We start from the raw sequence: 12,061 nt of genomic DNA, 5'->3' as shown, positions 1-12,061 counted from the left end.
GCCAAGTGCCAACAGGCACATGGCTCAACCAGTTAGCAAAACAACTTCATCAGGTTAATGTCAGAACACATCACACTGTCTCCTCTTTCTTAACAACTGGGCCAACCATCTTTCTGCGCGATGCTCTTGGTGCCACATGCAAACTCAGGGGAGTTTGTTGACCTCTTCTGAAAATATGAGGTACTCCCACGTGGGGTGGTGGCTGGGGAGATCAATGTGGGCCTTTCTGCCTGGGGCTTAATCACAGTTGAACTTGAAGTTCACCAGGACACTTGGAACACTAGGATGGAGGCAAAAGAGGACATCAGTGGCCTGTAGCCCTTTCCAATGCTCCAGCCACTGAGGACTTGGCTCAGTCTGCTTCTGCGACGCTTCTCTATGGTCTGCTTCTGCGCAGCCTCGCTATGGTCTGCTTCTGCGCAGCCTCGCTATGGTCTGCTTCTGCGCAGCCTCGCTAACTATGAGAAGACGATTCTTGCTCTCCATCCTTTCACGGTCTGTCCATGCCCTGTAAGTGATGCCTAAGGATTTTCATGCAGCTATTGTGCCTGCATTGCTAACTCTAGTTGGGTGTCCTCATGGACATGGCTTCACTACCTAAAATATGCACAGAATGGGATGACAGCAGACATTCCAAGGCTGGACCATCCTCCATGCCTGCAATTGAGAAGCACATCAAGTCAGTTATGACTGCCATCCTGGCTCAGGGAAGCCGACAGTTTGGTGAGGGGGAAAACAGACAAGTCAGAGCACTGGTTTTATGAACAAAAGGTAATTCTGGAAGAAGCGGGGTGGCAGGAAGAACGGCTGTCTTCTCCTAAACAGTGTGCCTCAGATTCTTCAGAGAGCTTTTCATTTTAGACCAAGAAGAAGTGTTTCACTTTATCATCATCCCAAGCATATATATTATATTTATTGATTTTACTATTTTCATCCACTGAATTTGGTGTGTGTGTGTATGTGTGTGTGTGTGTGTGTGTGTGTGTGTAAAATTAAAAAATTTTTAAATCAAAAGAAAGAAATAAAATGAAGACCTACGGGGCTGGTGAGATGGCTCAGTGGTTAAGAGCGCCGACTGCTCTTCTGAAGGTCCCGAGTTCAAATCCCAGCAACCGCATGGTGGCTCACAACCATCCATAACGAAATCTGATGCCCTCTTCTGGAGTATCTGAGGACAGCTACAGTGTACTTATAAATAAATAAATAAATCTCTAAAACAAACAAACAAACACCATTTTTTAAAAAATGAAGAAAAAAAAATGAAGACCTACATATACACTTACCACTCACTGATGACCATGGCTGACATTTTAGTCTATACACAGGTCTAATCTTTTTATCTTAAACACGTGAAAGTTTTAAAAACATCAAACCCATATTCTACAGATAAAGACACACAAGTGTTTTTCAATTAGAGAAATGTATTGGTTTTTCTGCTGCTACCTCTTGGCTCCTGAGAGTGCCTCTGGAACTCGTGCTTCTCATGAGCTCCCACAAATGGAGGCCCCACCCTCCACCTCAGCAGTTTCTATAGGCAAACACTGCAAAATGCTGGGTGCATAATGCATTTCGAGCGCGCTGCATAGGGTGAGAAGCGCGCCCTTTGTCTCCAAGGTCATAATGGCTCTGCTGACTTGAATTCCTTTCACTGAGATAGTGAGGACAACTCGAAAATGCCAGAGAGAACGAGAGCCCCCTACCCCATGATCCCAAATGACAAAGCGCGAGGACACAGAAATCCCCTTACACATCCCCCCAGGCCCCTTTTGTGTGGTTCTTGCCAACACAGCAGCCATCCTGCTGTATATATATCAGCTGCCACTCCTGTCCCCATCATACTCAACACTGACCATTTGCTGTCAACAACGATGGGAAAGGTGAGCCAAAGGAGAACCCTCCCCGAGTCTGTTGAGTGCCCCCTCTGGGTGGGGGATGCGCCTTCGAGTTGACCATGTGATGTTACACCGTTTCTTCCTTTACAGATCACCTTCTACGAGGACCGCGGCTTCCAGGGCCGCTGCTATGAGTGCAGCAGCGACTGCCCCAACCTGCAGACCTACTTCAGCCGCTGCAACTCCATCCGTGTGGACAGTGGCTGCTGGATGCTCTATGAGCGCCCCAACTACCAGGGCTACCAGTACTTCCTGCGTCGCGGGGACTACCCTGACTACCAGCAGTGGATGGGTTTCAGCGACTCCATCCGCTCCTGCCGTTCCATTCCATACGTGAGTATTGCTTCAGCCTGGCTGATGTGAGAGAACACTAGGTCTTCCTGATGGTCAGTTTGTTCCAGTTCGTGTTCTAATGCCCTAAGCAAGGCTAGGAACGCGTGACAAGTGCTCACAGTTATATCAAGACCCGACTCTTAAGGCTAAATAGAATATAAGCAATATATTATTTCTTACTTAAGGGCATTAGTGTTTTAGGACATAAGAAACCACAGCATGACCTTTAAAATTAATCTTGGCCGAATAAATACATACCCTTCAGCCATAAAAGAAGGAAATCCTATCATTTGTGATGACATGGATGAACCTGGAGGGCACTGTGCTAAAAGAAAGGAGTCAAGTATGTAGTGATAAAGGCCACAAGTTCTCATTTTTATGGGGGATCTACAGCAGCAGGTTTATGGCAAGAAGATCAGGCTCGTTGATTTAGCTCAGCAGTAGTGTGCTTGTCTAGCAGGCATGCAGCCTTGAGTTCTGTTATCAGCACCAGGCATAAAAATATAGAGGCTAGGGCGGCAACGCAGAGGACCAGAGGCTTGGAGTGACAGTCAGAAAAAGAAAAATTGCTGCTGGAGAGAACTATGATCTAGACATCTACTGTATAGCACAGTGATGACTGTTCATGTTATGTATTAGAGTTATTAAAAATTGCTGAAAGGTGAGGCTGGAAGATGGCTCAGTGGTTAAGTGCACTGCCTACCCTTCTAGAGGACCTGGGTCTGTTTCCCAGTGCCCACAAGTGGCTCACAACTGTGCGTGACTCCAGTCCTAAGGAATGCCATGCTTTCTTTTGGTCTCCATGAGCTCCAAGCACAACTCACGTAGTGCACTTACAAACATGCAGGTAAATATTCATAGCCATGAAATTAAAAGAAATATATCTTAAACACACAATAAAAATGCTGAGTGGATTCTATGTATTCTCAGCACAAAAATAATAATTATGTGGGGCAAATGTGTATTAATTAGCTAGATTTAAGCATAGTGCTTACTTTAAAACACCATACTATGCCTAATAAATACACACAAAATATCTGTCAAATTTAGAATACATTTGAAAATTCAATTAATTAAGCTTGGTTAGAGCTAGTGTATTCTGATTGTTTTGGTGGTGAGTTTTTCTTACTATACACTCTCACACTCACCTAAAGCCTAGAACAATGGGTGTCAGCTCATGTGGTTTTGTATTTTTTATGAATCATTATTGACTAGTCTCTCATGAAACAGGTGATTAGAGTTTCATGAGATATGATCTACATCACCAGTCTGAAGGGCAGGGGGTAAGAAAAAGAAAACGAAAAAAAAGAAAAAGAAAAAGAAATGTATGTGGACTCAAAATAAATCCGAATCATTGCATGTCATGCATACAAAAGACAGCGTCAAAATAAGCTTGGTAGGCCCTCCTTAGATTTGGGAACAAAACACCCATGGAAGGAGTTACAGAGACGGAGTTTGGAGCTGAGATGAAAGGATGGACCATGTAGAGACTGCCATAGCCAGGGATCCACCCCATAATCAGCATCCAAACGCTGACACCATTGCATACACTAGCAAGATTTTATTGAAAGGACGCAGATGTAGCTGTCTCTTGTGAGACTATGCCGGGGCCCAGCAAACACAGAAGTGGATGCTCACAGTCAGCTAATGGATGGATCATAGGGCTCCCAATGGAGGAGCTAGAGAAAGTAGCCAAGGAGCTAAAGGGATCTGCAACCCTATAGGTGGAACAACATTATGAGCTAACCAGTACCCCGGAGCTCTTGACTCTAGCTGCATATATATCAAAAGATGGCCTAGTCGGCCATCACTGGAAAGAGAGGCCCATTGGACTTGCAAACTTTATATGCCCCAGTACAGGGGAATACCAGGGCCAAAAAGGGGGAGTGGGTGGGCAGGGGAGTGGGGGTGGGTGGATATGGGGGACTTTTGGTATAGCATTGGAAATGTAAATGAGTTAAATACCTAATAAAAAATGGAAAAAAAAAATAAGCTTGGTAGGATTTGGTTACACGGGCAGTAAGTGCTTTCACTCCCTGCCTTTCCGTGTTCGTTTCCTTCACAAGAGTTCACTGGTCAGGTCAACTTTATGTTAGTGCATCTCCTAATTTGTTACAACAACAGCACACGGAGTAGGCTTAGGGAAGACGAACACTTGACAGATTCGCCCGAAAGCTGTGTTTTGGGACGGGGCAAGCAGGCTGCGACACCGTGTGTAAATCATTGTTTTTCCTCTTCTGTCTTCCTAACAACAGACCAGCTCTCACAGGATAAGGCTTTATGAGAGAGATGACTACCGGGGCCTTGTGTCTGAGCTCATGGACGACTGTTCCTGCATCCACGATCGCTTCCGCCTCCATGAGATCTACTCCATGCACGTGCTGGAGGGCTGCTGGGTCCTCTATGAGATGCCCAACTACCGAGGCCGCCAATACCTGCTCAGGCCTGGAGACTACAGGCGCTACCACGACTGGGGCGCCATGGATGCCAAGGTCGGCTCTCTGAGACGGGTCATGGATTTGTACTAAGCCTCCTTTTGCTTGTTACAGCCCATATATGCAATAAATAATCAACCTGTGTTCCTGGCACTAAGTGGCTCTTGCTTATCTTCAATATCTAAACCCTATTAAGTGGTATCCTGGGGAACTTAACCCTGAAAGAGGTTTCAAATATTGACTCACTTCCTTCCAGTCAGGAAGCAGTACTTATGGGACGGTGCATACCTTGGTGACCTCTGGGTCTGCAGACGGGAGGAAAGACAAACATAAACAGCCATTTAGAACCCAGAGAAGGTAGAAAATGTAACGCCTGCCTATGGCTACACCACTAAAGACAAAGGGCTGCTAGAGGGGGTAGCTGCTATTTCACAAGACAGTAGTCTAGAAAAGATGCCATAGGGGCTGGAAAGACGTTCACTGAATAAAGCACTTGCTGCACAAACCTGAGGAGCAGAGCTTTGATTCCCAGAACAAGCATAAAGCCAGAAGCAGCAGCACACATTTGTACCACCGGTGTGCCCACAGTCAGATGGGACACAGAAGCAGAATCCAAAGAAGTTCATAAGCCAAATAGCCTTTTGTGAGCTGCAATAAACAAGAGACTCTTCAAGCAATGGGAAAGGCAAATATCTATACCCAAAGTTGTCTTCTGCACATACCTACACTCACAGTCACATAAACATGCACATGCATGCAAATGCACACACGTGTAAATGCACATACCTTCAATACATATATATTCACATGTTTTTTTTTTCATGCTTAAGTATTTATTTAAGACCATTTGGTAAACATATTCATCTTTGCCCACATGCATACTTACTTTTGTAGAACTGCACAAATAATATGGGTTTTTCAAATAGACACATGTTTTGTCTTAATTTATTCTTTTTTTAATTACATATTTCCCTCAATTACATTTCCAATGCTATCCCAAAAGTCCCCCACACCCTTCCCCCACTTCCCTACTCACCTATTCCCATTTTTTTGGCCCTGGCGTTCCCCTGTACTGGGGCATATAAAGTTTGCGTGTCCAATGGGCCTCTCTTTCCAGTGATGGTCGACTAGGCCATCTTTTGATACATATGCAGCTAGAGTCAAGAGCTCCAGGGTACTGGTTAGTTCGTAATGTTGCACCTAGAGGGTTGCAGATCCCTTTAGCTTCTTGGATACTTTCTCTAGCTCCTCCATTGGGGGCCCTGTGATCCATCCAATAGCTGACTGTGAGCATCCACTTATGTGTTTGCTAGGCCCCAGCCTAGTCTCACAAGAGACAGCTATATCAGGGTCCTTGCAGCAAACGCTTGCTAGTGTATGCAATGCTGTCATTGTTTGGAGGCTAATTATGGGATGGATCCCTGGATACGGCAGTCTCTAGATGGTCCATCCTTTTGTCTCAGCTCCAAACTTTGTCTCTGTAACTCCTTCCATGGGTGATTGTTTCCAATTCTAAGAAGGGGCAAAGTGTCCACACTTTGGTCTTCGTTCTTCTTCAGTTTCATGTGTTTTGCAAATTGTATCTTATATCTCGCTATACTAAGTTTCTGGGCTAATATCCACTTATCAGTGAGTACATATCATTTGAGTTCTTTTGTGATTGTGTTACCTCACTCAGGATGATGCCCTCCAGGTCCATCCATATGCCTAGGAATTTCATAAATTCATTCTTTTTAATAGCTGAGTAGTACTCCATTGTGTAAATGTACCACATTTTCTGTATCCATTCCTCTGTTGAGGGGCATCTGGGTTCTTTCCAGCTTCTGGCTATTATAAATAAGGCTGCTATGAACATAGTGGAGCATGTGTCCTTCTTACCGGTTGGGACATCTTCTGGATATATGCCCAGGAGAGGTATTGCTGGATCCTCCGGTAGTACTATGTCCAATTTTCTGAGGAACCGCCAGACTGATTTCCAGAGTGGTTGTACAAGCCTGCACTCCCACCAACAATGGAGGAGTGTTCCTCTTTCTCCACATCCTCGCCAGCATCTGCTGTCACCTGAATTTTTGATCTTAGCCATTCTGACTGGTGTGAGGTGGAATCTCAGGGTTGTTTTGATTTGCATTTCTCTGATGATTAAGGATGCTGAACATTTTTTCAGGTGCTTCTCTGCCATTCGGTATTCCTCGGGTGAGAATTCTTTGTTTAACTCTGAGCCCCATTTATTCACATGTTTTTAAAGAAAAGATTTATGAAGAGATGGGTTTAAGCAAAACCTTCCACAGGAGATGCATGATCAACCAGTGTTTGTAGGAAAAGTACTAAGAGTTAATCAGCCGGTGGCTTACCCTACCTCTGTTACTTAGTGCGGTGACCAGCCTGGTCTTAGTGCGGTGACCAGCCTGGTCTGATTTCATTAAGACATCTGCTGTTCTAGCACCGTTTTCATGGAGGTAAGCCAGGACCGCAGTTTTAGTTTCTACCTCATCTCTCTGAGCACCGTTTTCCATGTAGGTAAGCCAGGACCGCAGTTTTAGTTTCTACCTCATCTCTCTGAACAAATCACTTTTTATCTCCTCTATGTCTACCTTACTTTATCGAAAGCTGCAAGTGATTACAGATTCATGCCTCTCTAAATCTCAGAGATGTTAGGATGAAAAGATGAGAAAAGGACTATGAATATGTTTTGTTATCTCCAAGTTACCATATAAACGCAAAGAAGCACATACCTTTAGTCCCCCCATCCCAACCCCCAACAAGGTTGTGTTTACTTTGGACTTCGGGGTGAATTGTTCTCAAGACTCAATTGCACAGAGCAAGATATTAGTATTTGATATTAAGTACATCTCATTCCAAAAGAACAGTTTTCTGAGAGTGTTCGTACACATTTATAGAAGCATGAAATGTTACTCTTGGATCTTTGACTTCCTTGTAGAAATTGACAAGCTAGTTCTAAAGTCCATATAAAATTTCAAGGGACCCAGAAATGCTAATGTAATCCTGAGAAAAGGCAAAAGTAAGAATATTCATACTTCACTATTTCCAAACTGACCACAACACAATAGAATCAACACAGTGCAGTGCTGGCCTGAGAAGTGACTATAGATACACAAACCAACCTACTAGCCCCAAAATAAATTCCCATATCTATGTTTGTCTTAGTATGGATTTTACTGCTGTGAAGAGACACCATGACCAAGGCAACTCTTATAAGAACAACATTTAATTGGGGCTGGCTTACAGTTTCAGAGGTTCAGTCCATTATCATCGTTGTGAGAACCTGGCGGCATACAGATAGACATGGTGCTGGAGGAGCCCAGAGTTCCACCTCAGAATCCAAAGGCAGCCAAGAGGAAGTTCTCTTCTGCACTGGGTGGAGCCTGAGTACTAGGAGACCTCAAAGCCCGACTACACAGTGATGTACTTTATCCAACAAGGCCACACCTCCTCTGATAAGGCCACACCTCCTAATAGTGCCACTCCCTGTGACCAAATATTCACAGACATGAATCTATGAGGCCAAACCTATTCAAACCTCCACAATGTTCAACTGAGTATTGGTAGAAAGGAGAAGATTATTAATGGAGAAATAATAGTCTTTTAAACAAATAGTATTGAGACAACACACACACATACGACTCACCCTCACCTATATAGTAAATAAAAGTTCATTCAAAATGTTATATAGACCTGATTAAGAAGTCAAGATATAAAACTTTTAAGAGAAATCTTATGAATAAGTATTTATATCCTTTTATAAAACATTGATGATTTTAAATATAGCATTAAAACTACATGGAATATGGGCTGATGTGGTGGCTCAGCTTGCTGCTAAGCCTGAAGACCTGAGTTCAATCCCTGGGACCCACCTGGTAGAAAAAAAGACTCTAAATTAAATTTGAAAAATTTAAGATCATGCAGCTAAAGATTAGTAAGTTAAAATTTATAAAATAAAATATTTTATGCACCACAAAAAGCTTAATAAAATAAAATGATGACTCACAGAATCTTTAAAAATAATTTATCTGTTAAGGTCTTAGAACCTAGAATATGTAAAAAAAAAATTCAACTAAACAATAGCAATGACAACAACAAAACTACAATCAAAATTGGCAAGTATTGAAAATTATGTTTTTCTAAAGAAGACTAATAAATAAGGAAAAAATTTCAATACCATTAGTGATTAGAAAAATCCAAATTAAACCCAAGATCAGATGACACTTAATGTTTATTCTAATGAATAAAATAATATTTTATTTTTTGTTATTTTTTATCTTTTTATTGATTCTCCATCCCTTCATATCTGCCCTTTGCCCTTGCAACCTGCCCCTCAAAGTAAAAACACACAAGCAAGCAAAAAACAAAACATAGAAAACATCTCATTGTGGAGGTTGTAGTGTGTCACAGTGTGCCCCACAGTATATCCCTCTGTCCACACATCTTCATTTGCAAATGTTCACTGCAATGAGTCTGGTTCCTGGTCTCTGGCTTCTTTGACAGCATCTTTATCAGATCCTCATCTGGACTCCTCCGGGTTATCCTGTTATTGTCCTATGTCATGGAGATCCTGCAGCTTTGGATAGCAGGACTGTCTCTTTAACATATCCCAGCCATTTGGGGATGATATACATTTTGGGATGATATACATTTTGGGATGGGCCAACTCAGAGCCCTGGATCTGGGCCTAGTTGGTAGTTGAGTTGGTCAGCCTGTGGGCTTTCCTTTATTTGTACCATGAGTGTGAGCTCTTTTTTTTTTTTTTGTAATCAAGTTATGCTATATTAATTTATTACTAGTGTGGGTCTTCCATTAGCTTCCTACATATCAGTGAGGACTTTCTCAGCAGCAGGTACAGTAGCTTTTAAACAGAATTCATAAAGAGAATAATCACAAGAGAAAACATAAATATCCACAGTCAGTGAAACAAAACCGTCTGGTGTGAAATTTATCCTAATTTATCCTAATAGACTCCCATGAGTTTGTTATTAAACTAAAATCACCTTATTCTAAGCACACTATGAATCATCATAAAAGATTCTGACCCTTAAAGATCATGAAAACTTCAAGATTTTACTAATAAAGTTAAAAATCCTAGCTGTTGCGTTACTGGTTGACTTTGGTCTGTATTTTCTGGACTTCTGCAGGCCACGGATAACAATCAGGTAGGATCTGGTCATAATTAGTGCTGTACATCTGGGAGGAGACAAATTCTTCTTTGTTTTGGGGTTCAGGATAAACAGTGGCCATCTTTTCTTTGTATGCATCTTGCACAATCTTTACTGCAATTTTCAAGGAAACGTCTCGAATGGTATTCAAAGAGGTCATATCTCAGCAAGTGTCAGATAAACACCTGCAAGAAGGCCGGCTCTATCCTCCTTTGAATACCATTCGAGTGTGAGCTCTTTTAACACTGCTCTGACTAGGCCACCTGTACTGGCTAGTTTTGTGTCAACTTGACACAGCTGGAGTTATCACAGAGAAAGGAGCTTCAGTTGAGGAAATGCCTCCATGAGATCCAACTTTAAGGCATTTTCTCAATTAGTGATCAAGGGGGAAAGGCCCCTTGTGGGTGGTGCCATCTCTGGGCTGGTAGTCTTGGGTTCTATAAGAGAGCAGGCTGAGCAAGCCAGGAGAGGCAAGCTAGTAAAGAACATCCCTCCATGGCCTTTGCATCAGCTCCTGCTCCCTGCCCTGCTTGAGTTCCAGTCCTGACTTCTTTGGTGATGAACAGCAGCATGGAAGTGTAAGCCGAATAAACCCTTTCCTCCCCAACTTGCTTCTTGGTCATGATGTTTGTGCAGGAATAGAAACCCTGACTAAGACAAATTGGTACCAGCAGAGTGGGGTATTCCTGTGACAACCTGACCATGTTTTGGGGGTGACTGTGGAAGGACTTTGGAGCTTTGGGCTTGAAGATCCATTTGTTGTTAAGAGCTTTGCCAGATGTTGTGTAGGAGTTTGGAAGATAATGTTAAGAACAGTGCAGAAGATGGAGGTCTGGTTTGTGAAATTTCAGAGGGAAAATTAAAGACTCTTTTCAGGGCCATTGCTGTTTTGATTGTGAAGATTCTGTAGTTCTGGTTAGCTGGGGCTGAAGAATCAGCTGTGATTAACAAGATACCAGAACTACTAAAGCAAAAACTTTGCATTACTGGGACTATTGATACTGGTTAGCTGGAGCTAAGAAATTAGCGGTGATTAAGAAGAGACCAGCATCGTTGAGGTGACATCTTCTGGGAAGTGTTTTCTGAAAGCACAAAGAGGCTGTGTTCCAGAGATAGCCAAGGTTGTACTCCTGCTGCAGCGGGACTTGGTAATATGTAAGGGTCACCCAGGTGGTACTGGTTTTGAAGGCATGAAGGGGTCACGCAGAGCAGCTGAGGCTCAGCACTGTGAGAGGCCGTGGAAGTCCATTGGTGAAGGTGCAGCCTCAGTTGCAATTGAAGGCCCAGGACTGAAGGGGTCATGCAGTGTTTTGGAGATGCCAGTACCATGAGATGACCACCAAGAGCAGCAGCAGCAGTGGAGTACAGGCATCTGGAGCCTAGAGGACTATGCATGTGCTACAAGGGGCATGGCTGGAGAAGTGACCCAAGCCCTTGGAGGAGCCCAGAAGATCGTGAGTTGGATCCCAGACATTGGACGGTTGGAGATTGATTTTTGCTTTGATTGTGACTGTGCCCTGATATTTTCCCTCTTGAAGGAAGAAACTGTTTTAGTGGAGTCCACAGTTAAGAGACTTTTCATTGTAAAAAGACTTTGGATTTTAAAAGAGATGGATATTTTAAAGAGATTGAAAATTTAAGAATATGTAAAGACTGTGGGGCTTTTAAAGTTGTTTAGATCTTGGGAATAAATAAGAATGTAAGGGTTGAGGCTTACTAGTGATATGTTTGTGTGTCAAGTTGACAAGGGGTCAATTGTACTGGCTAGTTTTGTGTCAACTTGACACAGCTGGAGTTATCACAGAGAAAGGAGCTTCAGTTGAGGAAATGCCTCCATGAGATCCAACTTTAAGGCATTTTCTCAATTAGTGATCAAGGGGGAAAGGCCCCTTGTGGGTGGTGCCATCTCTGGGCTGGTAGTCTTGGGTTCTATAAGAGAGTAGGCTGAGTAAGCCAGGAGAGGCAAGCTAGTAAAGAACATCCCTCCATGGCCTCTGCATCAGCTCCTGCTCCCTGCCCTGCTTGAGTTCCAGTCCTGACTTCTTTGGTGATGAACAGCAGCATGGAAGTGTAAGCCGAATAAACCCTTTCCTCCCCAACTTGCTTCTTGGTCATGATGTTTGTGCAGGAATAGAAACCCTGACTGAGACACCACCCAATGCTGCCATTGGCAGGAGGCAGGGCCAGTTCTCCCACTCTCTCACCCTCCGGACTGGCTCAACCCTGCCTTCGA

The 12,061-nt window shown here is 43.3% G+C and overlaps 1 protein-coding gene and 1 pseudogene across 1 annotated transcript; one reads left to right on the top strand and one right to left on the bottom strand.

Annotated features, from left to right (window-relative positions):
• Positions 1–1,842: 1,842 nt before the first annotated feature.
• Positions 1,843–4,817, top strand: Cryga (crystallin, gamma A). Its single transcript, NM_007774.3, has 3 exons — positions 1,843–1,877; positions 1,983–2,225; positions 4,481–4,817. The coding sequence occupies exons 1-3, from the start codon at positions 1,869–1,871 to the stop codon at positions 4,751–4,753; spliced, it is 525 nt and encodes a 174-aa protein (NP_031800.1). The 5' UTR covers positions 1,843–1,868; the 3' UTR covers positions 4,754–4,817.
• Gm7329 (predicted gene 7329) lies at positions 9,427–9,981 on the bottom strand (annotated as a pseudogene).

Source organism: Mus musculus, chromosome 1 (genome assembly GCF_000001635.26).
Source record: "Mus musculus strain C57BL/6J chromosome 1, GRCm38.p6 C57BL/6J".
Lineage (NCBI taxonomy): Eukaryota > Metazoa > Chordata > Mammalia > Rodentia > Muridae > Mus > Mus musculus.
Note: the sequence above shows the minus strand (reverse complement) of the source record. Positions and strands in the feature narration are given on the sequence as shown.